Source organism: Pithys albifrons, chromosome 1, assembly GCF_047495875.1.
Source record: "Pithys albifrons albifrons isolate INPA30051 chromosome 1, PitAlb_v1, whole genome shotgun sequence".
Classification (NCBI taxonomy): domain Eukaryota; kingdom Metazoa; phylum Chordata; class Aves; order Passeriformes; family Thamnophilidae; genus Pithys; species Pithys albifrons.
Window position 1 is genome coordinate 7,491,001 of NC_092458.1, and position 14,075 is coordinate 7,505,075.

General features: G+C 39.2%; 1 protein-coding gene across 5 annotated transcripts in view; it reads left to right on the forward strand.

The window, feature by feature from the left end:
• The window catches only part of MAP7D2 (MAP7 domain containing 2), an 86,170-nt gene extending 72,095 nt beyond the window's left edge, over nt 1–14,075 (forward strand). For all 5 annotated transcript variants that reach the window (XM_071553291.1, XM_071553072.1, XM_071553005.1 and 2 more), the window contains 9 exons: nt 4,673–4,905; nt 5,273–5,399; nt 7,056–7,260; nt 7,377–7,481; nt 8,672–8,722; nt 9,366–9,444; nt 10,130–10,316; nt 11,614–11,893; nt 12,465–14,075. In XM_071553291.1, the coding sequence (XP_071409392.1) occupies nt 4,673–4,905; nt 5,273–5,399; nt 7,056–7,260; nt 7,377–7,481; nt 8,672–8,722; nt 9,366–9,444; nt 10,130–10,316; nt 11,614–11,863 (1,237 nt within the window). In that variant the 3' untranslated portion in view covers nt 11,864–11,893; nt 12,465–14,075. The remainder of the gene's footprint in view (nt 1–4,672; nt 4,906–5,272; nt 5,400–7,055; nt 7,261–7,376; nt 7,482–8,671; nt 8,723–9,365; nt 9,445–10,129; nt 10,317–11,613; nt 11,894–12,464) is intronic.

A 14,075-nucleotide genomic window follows, 5' to 3' on the forward strand; every position in this document is an offset into this window, starting at 1 on the left:
AAGCATTACCTCATACGAGAAGGAAAAAGGGGCAAGGAGGAAGAGAAAAGTGACTGCAGCGCTGCTGGTGGGTGGTGGTTGATGGTTCATTTCCAGGTCCCAGACTGTGTCATTGTTCTTTGCTCATGTTTCACTAACTGACCCCGTAGCTTGGTGGTTCTTTTGGGTGACAGCCCCCTGCAGCCTGTGGGATGTGCTTTTAATGTCAGAAATGTGCATGTTCAATCAAATTACAGAATACTGATGGAATATGAACACAGAGTAGGACAAAAAAAGGCCTAACTTGTAACATTTTTTAAAAATTACTTATTCAAATGGTGTCTGCATAGGGTGGGTTCCCCACAGATGTAGCCTCTATGTCCTGCATTGACCTAGTTTTAGATTTTATTGCATATGCCCTACATTTACCACTCTTGATCTTTTCTTTTGACTTGGAAAGATAAAAACAATAGGTAGAATGTTGGATCAAGACTATTTTGAGGGGGTTTTCAGCAGCTGGCTAGATAATGAGCCAGTTCAAAATTCTGAAACATCCATACTAACGCAGCTATCAAAATAACTATTCTACAGACCTAGCTGAGTTTGTACTCTTTTAAGAAATGTAAAAGAGAAATGAATCAGTCTCTTGCCAGAAAAGATCAAAACTAAGAGTGAAAGGAAACTGCTTTTGAGAAAATATCACAGATAGCAGAGGGAAATGTCAGAACCCAGGAATAGCTTGTGATCAGAGCAATGTTGGAAAGCAGGCATGAGAACATGTGTGAAATGGTGTGGTTTCAGCAGAGCTTTTGTGGAATTAATAGGCAGATAGGGAAAAAAATTATGCAGGTCTGGCATTGCTGCAGATTTCTGATTCACAGTCACCCTTCTGAACAGCCATAGCCAGCAACCTGTCACGTACCTGGCCTTTCAAGAAAGCTCACTGTTCTCTCCTGTGCTGTTTATGGCCAGTTATGGATGTGACCTCTGATTTGTGTGCTACCTGTACTTCATTTTCTCTGCTTAGCAAAAGTAAGCTCAGAACCCCTCTTGGGCTCTTCCTGAGACATTCTTCTGTACCATGGGCTATCCCTTTCATTATTAAATGGAAGCCATTGTGATTTAAGGATCAGTGGATCCTCACACCTGATAAAGGCTCTAGCAGTGCATGTAGGGGTCAACTTCTTACCTGCTGCTCTCCCCATGTCAACACAGGGCAGTTAGGTGAGCAAACTATTATGTTCTTGGAGGGAGGAAGAAGCTTCTCATACTTCTGTATGCCCCTGTAAACTCTACTTATCGAGATAAGTGAGCTGCCAGACAGCTAACTTGCTACCACTTCTTGGACTTTAGTGATTTGTTATCTTAATTCTCTGATCCTCATCAGGCACAACTCTTACCATAGTTTCATTACATCCTTTCCCTTTTCTCCCATGTCAAAAATAAAACGTTTTTTAAACCTAAGCAGACTCCTATACAAGTTTTTATAAATCTTTTTCTTAATAATCCCATTTTTCTTTCCTCACAATGAAGTTTGTCTGTTTCTGGTGTAAAACAGTATAATTAAATACTATTTAGAAGGAGTGTTTTTCCAGTAACAGTTTTGCCAGTGTCTAGGAATGTTAGAGATGCTAAGTTGATGATGTATTTTAAATACAAGGAAGAAAACTATGTTGATTCAATACTTTCTACTGGCATCCAATGAATTATGTAAAAATTCTGAAAAATTATTCTTATTCCCGAGGGATTTTCTCATCTTTTCACTCCTTGCACTGCAGTAATCAGTTTTTGTTATGCTTCTTGCCTTTAGTTGCTTTAAAGGAAGCAAAGCTGTACTTGTTCTTCTGGTCCAAGAGCTGTAAGAAAAAATTACTGTAGGTCTAAAAGTTCAAAGGTGTATTACTTAAATAACACATTCAACACATTTCTAGTCCAACAGGTAAGCTGCACAGCCAGTCTGCTCTTATGCCTATGCAGTGCAAGGTACACAGTTCTCATGACTAGACACCTTCCTACCAACCTCTTTGATTGTCATGTCTTTATTAGAGAACATTTACTTCTGTGCTAATACTGAAAATGACTCAGCCCTAGTTATTAGCCTGTTTTGCTCCTACTGTCACAACAAGTTAAATAAAATGCGTTGAAAGGAACGTGTGGTAAAGTTGGAAATGTAAACCAAAGACAGCAAGAAGGGACTGTGCTTTGAAGAAGTGTCTAATTAGCAAGAAGCATCCTCTGTGCTGCAGAAAAACATAAGCAAAATGTTGTTTGCTTTTTATTTACTGGTTATATTTTTATGAAACACAGTAGGAAATGACTGTCATGATGAGGCACATGTGAGATGTACACGTGTAGGTGGGGCCTTGAAATCTCTGCCTACAGAAGGGTCTGGAAATCCATCTGTATCCTTAAGAGGAATCTAAAGACAATGCTAAAGCCAGATTGGGTCAACACCAACCAATCTTATTGGCTTCTCCCATTGCTGTTTTTTTCAAGAACTGGAAACAGACTTGACTGTTCATATCTTCCAAAGCCTGTTTCTGTCATGGAGCACCAGGAGTAGTGGGTGGCAGCAGGGCAGACAAGGACAGGGATCTTGCCCCCAGGGCCCCATCCCATAGCAGACAAAAGAAGTGCCATGGGTAGGTCTGGTGATGGTGACCAGGGTCAACCAAGAGTCCCGTGATAGCCAACAAGGGCCTTACTGAGGCAAGTCCAAGGACAAGTCAGGATCAGCAGGTTAGGAAGCCAAGAAGAACAGGCTTACATACAGCTTAGCTCAGGCAAGGACCTGAGCTGACAGGTAGCTCCTTGGCCTGCAGGCAGAGGGTACCTGAGCTGAACTTCAGTTGGGTGCTACTGTTCCTGCAGCCTGAGGGCTCTCGGAGTCTGTGGTGGCTCTTCAGTGCGAGTAAAAAAGAATGCATGGTGCAGTGCTCTGCTGTGTTTTCCTCCCCACAAACCAGGCAGCTCTCAATGTGCTCCCTGTATTCTGGTGTCTCACCCTCTTACAAATGCAGCATAATATGCTGGAAAAGAACCCTTTCTTCTACTGAATTCATAAGTTTGGGGGCAGAGTTGAAAGACATCTAATTGTTATTGTCTGCTCTGTAATGCAAATGCTGTTCCGGTTATAATAGTCTCTGACCACACAACGCTATAGTTAGATCTCTATAAAACATGCCACTCCAGTCCATTATTTTTCAGCTGTTGTCTGTGTTTTTCATGTTGTGGTCTGCCAGAATGAGTGTATAGTCCAGAAAACATGTTATAGTATATGAAACTCTATATTGTGTAGGTGAAAAGAATGATAAAGGATAATACACTTATATCATAAATGCATATCCATAAAAGGAGGTTAAAAATACCTGTGTACTGTTCAGTTTAATGTAAGATTATTTATTTTAATGAATCATTATTTTAAAATTGTAGTCTTGTTACTGTGTAGTCACACAGCCCAGCCTTTGCTGATGTTACAAGTGCTGGTACTGATGTTACATAAATAACGAATGGTGTTTGTGTGTAGTTTTATGTTTCTTGGTAATCTGTCCTCTTTTTGTGCACCTATTTTTGGTGAATACCATGTATCTTTACCCTTCCAATATCCCAGAACTGACTTCAGAAGTGAGGTTATCACTTCACCTGAAGTGTGCAACAGCTGCGTTGCTGCTGTGCATCACCATCCCCACAAGTGCAGCTGTGAGAATTCCAGAGCCTGAGTTTTGAGTCTTAAATATGTTGCGTTGTCTGCTGATTAAAGCACTAACTCAAACAGCAGAGGTGATGGTACAATGGTTTGGTCAGTTCTGTCTCCTTCTGTGGTACCCAGCTTCAGTTTTGTATGTAGTAGTATTTGGTGCTTTTTTTGATAATCAGATACTATTAGAAAAAGACACATGTTTGGCAAGGTGGTATTCAGATGAAAGCAGCACGCTGTATCTCATTATAATTTCTGCAGAGAGAAAGCAGCTGTTAGAGACAGAATTAGGGTTTTGCTGAAGCTAAAGGAACTGTAAGAGAATAGGGGGATGGGGTAGTTAAGTTCCCAACCGTTTTTCACGCCTTTGGAGGGGGACCCGGTCTTGGGCAGGCAGCAAACCGGGCCAGACTGTGAACCCCAATTCTCAGCCAGTAGGAAATGGAGGCAGGGACTTTTTGGCCGGGGAAAGGGTATAAAAAGTTCTGTTTCTTTTTGTTCTGGGTTTGTCTCCTAGGCCAGGGGGTCACACCTGATTCAGTTGAATTTGTTAAATAAAAGTTTAGTTTTGCTTTGACGACTTTGACCCCTCTAAATTTTATTGGTAAAATGTCAGCATTTCTCACAGCAGCCATAGCTTGGTTTTAAATGTTGAGAACAACTGTAGAATACAGTAATTTTGACAGAATTGTTATGAGATGGTCATTACTGAAATCATGGGTTTAGGTAGTCCCTGATTTCCTATCTCTCGCCTAGACCTCAGACAGCATTACTGGTCTATTTAAATGAGAATTTTCTGTAATCATGTGCGCTTGCATGCCAATTTCCTACATTTCAGGTTGTGATTACTTGTATCCAAGTGGTTCTGTTCAGTGTTGTGCAACACAGCGGGTACTCCCATGTAGTCAGACACAAGAAAGAAGAATGACGTATGTAGAGTTCAATTCCAAGCTGTATAACCCGTGGCCTCTTTTGATTTTTGTTTTCCCTCATTAGGACAGTTTCAAAGACTTACCCTCAGTCTCCTAAAAACACCAAACAATATCCAGCCTCTCCTGTGAAGCATCGTGCCACTTCTAATCTCAACCAGGAAACTCCTAAGAAGAAAGCAGACAAGGAGAAAGAAAATGTCAGTCACCAGAAGTCCCCAGGAGCGTGCACCGATGAAGCAGCCCAGGTGGCTCCTGAGAAGCACGTGCCTTCTGCTGGCAAGACTGACAGCAGTGAAGGTGAGCCTTGGTGCAAGAATATACTGCAAGATATTATGGGTCCCTGAGACTTTTAAACAGTGACGAGCTGTTCTCTTCATGAAGCTGCTGCATCACAGCCTTATGAGGATGTGTAAAGATACATACTGGAAACTGTAAATACAGTTTTCACTTAAGTACCAAACCCAGTTGCTAATGAGGATGTGAGAATGCTGAAATTCAGGGATGCCCTTACCTATTCCATACTCTATCTGCTGAAAGTGCTGAAATGTGCTTTAAAAAGGTGTCTTACCAATGTGAACCAGGCCCATTTCAGCCTCTGTGTGAGTCTAGAGTTGCTGGGCACTGTCTTTGGTCCCTGCCTAACTTTCCATCCCTCTTCTCCTAGGGAAGGTCACGGCAGGAACAAGTGATGCAGAAGAGGCTTCAAAAATTCTGTCTGAAAAAAGACGGCAGGCTCGCCTGCAAAAGGAACAGGAAGAAAAGGAGAGACAGGAAAGAGAAGAACGGGAGAGGTATCTCTGTTGCTCTGTGGAAGTTATTACCTAATAATTAAAACTGTATCATTGAATATGTTTGAAACTGTAGTAGTTTTAGTATCACATGGGAGCTTACGTGTAACTATTAATTTCCTTAATCTCAGCCTCATAGTTCATTAATACCTTTTGCTGTCTCTATGAGCAGTGAAGTTAGAAAATAATTATTTGACCTTTTTAAGAAGCCTGAAAAAACTATTACTTACCCAAGTACTTCAGATATGTCCACATTGCATTGGACTTTGCGGTCTGGACATATCTAAAGTATTTTGCATCATAAAAAAATATTTGAGGCAGCTTTAAATGAGCTAGATCATGTCGAAGGAACAGTCTTGCAGTAGTACTTTATGCAGTAAATGGAAAGGTTTGTATCATTCAACAAATTAACCTGAAGTTCATCTTCCTGTAAAGTAAACTAAAAATAAACAGCGGAGGAACTGGACTCTACACAATCTATGAGATTCATAGTGAAGACATTTTAATACACAAAGCACACAGTTTATATAGGGTTAGAACTGCAGCTTATTGGCTGAAAGAGTTACACACCACCACGCTAAATACTTCAATTGGTTAAAACCTCTCTCTCACAAGTCCCATGTTCATATTATTTCATCCTGACTGTTTTCATGCACCTGCAGAGTCTTGTGAATTCTTACTATGTGAATTCTTGGGAAGTAACCTCCTCCCTATCAGCCACCAGCAGCTGAGCTCCTTGCTGCTTCTGGCTGATAGCTCAGTCTCACAGGGTTTTCTATAGATCTGAATTGCTCACTTTTGATTTTACTATAGCAACATTCCTGCCCAGCTCTGCTGTAGGCACTGAGGGCTTTAGGGGTGTGGGCATAACGAAGGTTGCTGTGCCTAAGCAGCAAAGTCCTGTCTCTGGCTTATTCTCTGAACAACCTTTTATGTTGTTGTCTGCATGGGATGCTGGTTTCACGTGTCAACAAATCATGCCCTTTCTTCAAACCCCTAATAGTAAATCATTAACTGTGCCTGTCTAGATTCAACTTTGTTTTTTCTTATTAGAAACTTGACAGGGGAGTGGGTGGGAGTGGAATCACCAGCTCCTGCCACATTCATGCTGAGTCCCTGATAAAACAGTAAGAATGATCACTTACAAACCAACTCTTGACTGTGGTGACAAAGGAGTATGATGTCCCTCAGTGGGCCAGGGAACAACACAGGGGGGATTGAGACCCACTCTTTCTACTGTTTCACTGTGTTTTGTGGACTTTGCTGCTACTCATCCAATCTGTTTATCTTCAGCTGAAACAAAGGATAGAAGAACCTGCTTACTTATAGATACCAACATTCTGAGTGTCAAGTACAGGGGAAGAGGGATGTTTTTATTCTTGAAGCTTGATTTTATTAATTGAAATTAGAATGGAAATGTTTTCTTTGATTATACCTGTCTTTTCAACGGAAATTTTAATTTCTATGAAATATTTTAAGCATTGAAAATAAGATTGGAGTAAAAATTTGATAGCAGCCTGTATCCTGCGCACGTGCTCAACCTCCTCAATTTGTCTCGGCGTCTTTCATGAAAATGTGTGTTAATGCATATGTTATCAGTTACTGACACAGTAGGATTCATGCTAAACAAGTTGAAGCATACTGTTATATTTCTTACAGGCTTGAAAGAGAGGAACAGAAAAGAAAGGCAGAAGAGGAAAGGCTTCGTCTGGAAGAAGAAGCTCGTAAGAAGGAAGAGGAAAGAAAACATGAAGAAGAAGTGGCTAGAAAGAAAGCAGAAGAGGAAGCCAGGAGAAGAGCTGAGGAAGAACAAATGCTAAAGGAAAAGCAAGAAAAAGAGCTCCAGGCCAAACTTGAGAAACAGGTACCATCTTAAGCAGAAATGTGAAACTTTATATACAAATTAATAAATACTTTATAGTATTGGGTAATCTTCCTGAAATAAATAATAGCCCTGTCATATTTTACACTTTTGATTAGAGGGAAGAAGCAGAAATCAAAGCCCGTGAGGCAGCTGAACAACTTCGTCTTGAAAGGGAACAAATCATGCAGCAAATTGAGCAAGAAAGGCTGGAACGGAAGAAGGTAGATATTTGCATCTCAAGATAATGCTTCATTTCTTGTTTATAATATATAATCCAGGACATGCCCAATAATCTCTATTACTGGAGGGATTATGGATAGTTATACGAAATTTAGTATTTGCTACTTGCATGTTAGGGGAGTGTGAACATCAAAATTTGTAACAGTGTGTAACAAAATGTAACAAAGTGTAATTGCCTAACAAGTGACTTTCTACTGGGCACTGAGCAAACACAGAATGAGCCACTACCTGAAAAGTTAAATAAATGCCTGAGACAAACAGGGAATGGCATGCCAGGGCAAATGTCAATTGCTGCCCAACCCAGGACACCACAAACTACTGAGGAACATGAGTGACATGAGTGACTTTGTTTAAAACTTAAACAAAAGTTCTCTGTCATTAATTGAGAAATGTATGTGATTAACAAACAGCTTTTCTCCCACCTGGCTTGTCTCTGGTTGCATGATCCAGAGGCAGCAGGACTGTGTGGCCACTGCTGCACAAGGAGATGGCTGGAGCTGCATAAATGAGGTCTGTCTGCAACTCTGTGGCAGGAAACGAGAACAGCTGCAGAACTCCTGTCTGGTTACAAAAGGTTATCTATCCATATATTCCAATACATTTTAATGGTTTGCCACTGCACTGGAAGCTTGTTTCTGTTGCAGATTAGAACACCAAACCAAAGTGTCTTACAGCTGAAATAGTGTCCTTTTTAAAAGAACAAAGAAGGAAAATAAAAGTATTTTAGGATAATGCCTCACACATTTCCAGCAAGAATAGCTTCAGGTATTTAATTTTCTCTTCTGTTCCAAAAACACTAACTAGTTTTAAAGGAACTGTGTGGCAATAGTTGGAAGAAGAGCTAGATTAAAATAATTGCTGTTGGTTTTAAATAAATGCTTTGTTCCATAACTCATAACTGCAAACAATTGGTATTAAAATGCTTGTTTCTAAAGTGCATCTAGTGAGAAGGTCGTGTTCAGTGAGATCTGATAGGTGAAAGCCAGCTCCAAGATGTTTTCTACCTTTCATTTTCTTTATTTTTTTATTTGTTCTCCCTTCTCCAAGACAGGCAGGGATGAGGCCATGACAGTAAAGAAAAGTGTCTTTTTGTCTTTTTTTTCCTCCTCTCTGCCTCCTGTGTTAAATATTCTGTCTGCTGTCTCATCCTCCAATTTATTTTGATTTGTAGAGAATAGATGAAATAATGAAGAGAACAAGGAAGAGTGAAACACCAGAAAAGGTACAAAACTGGCTGCATGATTTTTTTTCTTGTTTTGTTTTATTGCCATATGTGGAAATTAAATTCTAGAGTAGTTCCCTGTTAGTAAGTATACTTGAGTACCCTCTAGACAGAAATTTTCGTTGCCTTTCAAACTGAGAATGACTGTTGCTGTGTCACAGTCATTGCTGTGCCCCTGCTGCAGAGACACAGCTGTGCAGCTGCTGCAGACTAACCCCCCTCACTATCCAGCAAAGTGGCCACAGCCCGTTCCTGGATGCTGGAGCTGTAAGGTTTGCTGCTGTTGGTGTGTCTTTTCCTGCTTTGTACCAGCCAGTGAATTAGTGGGCTCTCCTTGTTAAGCCTGTCAGGAATGTAGGATTGAAAACAAGGTGGTTGTGTCCAGCTAAGAAGTGACAGTCAGGTTGTCACTTCTAGTCTACTAAGGAAACTATTTCTTCTGTGACTTTCAGAGAATGTTTTCTTTTTAAGTTAAAAAAAAAAGCTATGCTTAATTAAAAAGGGGAGTTAAAAAATTCTGTCTTGCTGTTGATGGCCTTCGTCACCCAGTGCCCCTGGGCACTCTCACAAGTTTTGAGTCCAGTCAGTTCCATGCAGGTTACAGTCCTTCCTCTAATACAGTTGAGTCATTACTTCATTTCAGAAGGAAGAGCCAAAACTGGAGATACCATCAACTCTGAATGTGGAAAAGCAACCAAAGGCCTTTGTTCTCAACCAGCCAGGTAAAAATTGCCATATTTTTCTGACCTATTTTCACAGCTGATTCTCTTCAGGGTTCTGTGATCTGAGGCAGAGCACTGTGTATTATTGTAAGTTCTTTGTTTTCATCTCTAAAGAACAGGTACATTTGCATCAGTGACAAAGGTTAGAAACTAGAGACAGCTTTGCCTTGCCACTTAAGCAGAAGAAAATTTCTCCATTTTAGTGCCTGTGGTAGCATTTTTGTAAATGGAAAGTTTTAATCTGCCAATATGTCTTGTTGCTGCAATCTATCTTCCAATTTTGTAGGTAGAAAATATTTGCACACAACCAGGCTTGCAAGCTTTTTATAGCATGGGTCTAAATCTTACATTTAATTTGACTTTATAAAAAAAAAGCATATGAATTTAAAGTATTAAATAAATTGCACATATCTGACATTTGTCTATATTTTGTTTACTTCCCCAGGCTAAGACTTTTAGTACATGACATAAAAGATAAAACATTCTCTTCTTATTTCCTCAAATTTAAAAGGTGTAGCATAAACAGCATTTTTGGAGTGGAAAAGAGGAATGACACTACAGGATGATGAGTCATGGAGTAACCTGAGTCCTACTGCATTGTCAGTCTTCCTTTCTACTCCATCTATAAACTAGTTTTTTAAATAAAGAAGTTTCTACTGTAATGATTTCTAACCTTCTATTATAGAGATCAATGGATTGGCAACCTGCCTGAAAAATAAAAGCTTAGAAAGTGCTGCCTCTGTAATCCCTTCCCAAGATGTAGTTGCTAATGGACTGAAGTCAGTTCCGGGACTTATTCAGCTGGAAGCTGTTGATGGGAAATCCAACAGCATGGAAGATTCAACAGATGAGGTTCAGTCCATGGATGTGAGGTACAGACCATATCTACCAACAGTGGAATTCATATGAAATCAGTAAATAACTTTGTGGTTTTAAATACTCTTGGATTTTGATGAAGGACGTTCAAAAAAGAAGGATTTTTTAAAAATTTTAATTTAAGCATTTTTATTTACATATTTTTACATATAGGCAGTTAATTTAAGGCTGCTAGGACAATTTTAAACATGGAATTTTTATACAGTTTTTCCTTAATGAGTAAGACATCTACACCTCATACTGTTTCAGTATTTCCAGTCAAGATACATGAATACATAGAAAATGCCTTACTGGGACAGACCAGAACTCCATGTAGCCCATTATTTCATCTTGGAGAGTATCAGTAAATAAAACTATTTAGGGAAAGTACTTGAGCCCACCATTTTGTGCAATCCAAGCCACACTGAAGTGTTGCATTAGGGATAATAGAGGGTGCAACTCTGCCTTGGCCTTTTAAATAGCCACTGGTTGCCACATTGCCCATAAGTTTGTCCAGCTGTTGTTTTTTGACCTGCTGATAATGTTTGCATTCAGGACTGACCTGGAACAAGTGTTACAGTGCAGTCTCACTGGGCAAATTATGTGCTTTGATGTGTATTAAAGCCACTTTCTTATGGTGGCGTTGGGCACCCCTTAGGTTTTGTGCTGGAGTATTTCCTGCCATCATAGTTTTGCCCTCAACTCATCCCCCACCCCATCATGGTTTTAGAAATCTTTTGAAATGTTTCCACTGCCTTCTGTACTCCAAACTAAAATGCTCTAGCCTTACTAGTCTTCAGCAAAGCAGCTGGTTGCAGCATTTCTTAAATTTAATTACGGGATTTTTATGTCTGAAGTATATCATAAGGTGTTAAGAAATCCCTTTTAGGTCTTAAGAAATCACTTTTTATCTAAATTGTGAAATGTGAGTGCTTTAAGCAAATGCTTGCAGGGTCAGGAGAGTAATTTGAAAGGTGCAATAAACAATTAGGGAAGAGAATGGTGCAGGGATTGAAATAATGAGTGATCAGTAAACTCAGTTCAGTAAACTGCCAGAAATGTGATTTAGGAGAGGAGTGCTCACATCACACAGCTACCACAAACCTTCGTCATTAAGGGATATGGATTAGGTATGACCTTCCATCCTCAAAGAATGTCTTTTTCTTTGGATTAGGACATATTTTAGGTAAAGTCTCTCTGCAGCTGGTCTTTAAAATAAGATTCTGAACTGTCAGAAGTTTAATTTGATTGTTACTTAATGGAAAGTTACCCATCTCTTATTTACCAACCTTCTTTTGTTTATCTTTCCTATAGCCCAGTCTCAAAAGAAGAACTTATTTCTATTCCTGAATATTCACCCATGAATGAACTCATGCCTGGTGTTTCTTTGGACCAAAACGGGACAAGTAATGCCAAGGCTCTTGAAGACCTCTTGGATTTCACAGGACAAGCTACCTACTCCAAGATGTCCAGTGACACCATTAGCCTAGATGACTGTAACAAAAACTTGATTGAGGGATTTAACAGTCCAGGACAGGAAAATACACTCAATTCTATCTGTTGACGGCCTCGCTTTTCAGCAGAACAGATACAGGTACAGTATTGTGATAAACATCTTAGCTATGATAAATTGCTGTGATGCTTACTAGCTTCCCAGAAAGATACAGCAGCTGAACACAGCAGAGTGAAGAGAGGAAGAAAGCTTGTCTCCTAGATCTCTAAATTCAGCATTGTCTTTCATATTTGCAAATTGGCATCATATGCAACCTGATGTATCATAGCAACCACAAGTATCTGGTAAATGGAACCATTTCCTTTATGCATTCAGCATATAGTGAGGAGAGTTGTTTTTTTAATTAATACAATACCATTTCTATATATCTCTGGAGCCTATTTGCATGATTAAAACAGGTAAAAGTGGGGTCAGTCTAGGAAATGGTAGTTGTTGCTGCTTACTCCTTTCTGCTGCTGTAAATACTTGCAGCACAGTATAGAGTCATGTATGGTATAAAACCAGCACAGTAAAAAACCACAGTAGGTTTCAGGGGCACTGTCAAAGTACAGTGTCACAATCAGGTTTTTTTAAAGAGTATATTCTAAGTTGCAAAACTGAGGTCATCTAACTTGCATGGCTGACTTGATATTCTTCTCTTTTTAATTGACAGCAGTAACAATTTGTGGAGGAGATACATATCCCTGTGATGCTACTGGCAGTACAATATGAGCTTGTCACTTGAAAAAGCTTTCTGCAGTCCTTGAACACTGGATTTCAAATAATCAGAGCTGATATAACTTGTCTTCCCAGGGAATAAATATGTTGACTAACTGGCTGCTTTTGGTAAAAACCAATGATCTAGAGCCTTGATGGTTTCAGGGAAGATGGAGTGTGCATTAGAATTTGAGCTTTAGCTGCTAATAAAGCACTTACTTTTAATTTAAGATTCATCTCAACACTTCACTGTGATTTTTACCTGTGCATTTTATTTTGAAGTAATTCTTCCCTAAACTTTATCATGCATCTATTTAGACATCTTTTTCTTGTAAATAAGGATGGGGTTTGCCCACAGTGCATTGAAACAAAATAATATACTGTAGTATTGTGCCTATCTTTTTTTGTCTTTAATAAGGAGTTATTTGCTACTTTTATGAGGTGTATCATTCAAAACTATAGCTGAAGAGGCTTGAAAATTATCCAACTGCTGGAATCAAAAGAACCTTCTTACTGAGTGTGGGAACTATCCCGTTATGGTTACGTTGACACTTTTAGTCACTAGTGGCACTTACTGGTTAATATTAATTAGTCTGGGAGCATCTATGTGTTTGAAAACATATTTGTGTAACACCTGTAAGCAAAGTAGGCAAAATGCCTGGTGTAATCCTTTAATATATATGTAGTATAGCTGTCGTAGATCCAAGTGATGGTCAGAAGGGTGGGATAATATGTTAACCTTTGAAGATGCAGACACTTCATTGATACCAGCAGGCTTTCTATCACATAGAGAAGTATTTTGTCTTCTATAGGCTCAGCAAAATGAGATTTAGTCAGCAGCAAAACAATATGTGAATGTTGCAGCAGAAACACAAAGGCCAAGACATATATGGGGGACTGGGGGACCCTTAAAGTTCTGTAAATATCTATATGGAACAGTTCATTTCAGGACGAACAGTCTAGACATCATGTGCCATACAGTGTTAACTTTATTTCTGTTGGTGAACCATTATGCTGATTTGAGGACAATTTTGTCTAGTTCCTTATAAGAATAAATTTTAAATAAAACTCTCTTTGGACACTAATACAAAAGAAGTGAAAACTTGGGGGTCTGGTTTTAGTTTTTGGAGTTTTTTTTTTTCTTTTTTCAGGTTTTGGGTTTTGTTTGCACATGTAAGGGAGTTCACAGTATAGAGTGAGCTGAGTTGTAGCACCGTTCTTGTGTTCTTTAAAGTCAGCAGTGGGGAAGTAACCAGTGACATTATGTGCAATGCATAAAGAAATCATACCTCCAACAACCCAGGTTTATTTATGTTGGTGTACTTCAAAGAAATACTTTCTTTTAACTGTGCAGTAAGCTGTAGCATGGTACTGTGTCTTCCAAATTAGTCCTTCATCTATTCCCTAAATAATAAACAAACAGAAGCAGTTTGTTTTGCTGTAATACATTGTGTTTGACAAATGTCATACTATATTTTATTATGGTGTCATTGTATAACCTGTAGATTTCTGTATTTGCATGACCTGTATAGCATGTATAAAGGTGAAATACATTTTCATTTATGGA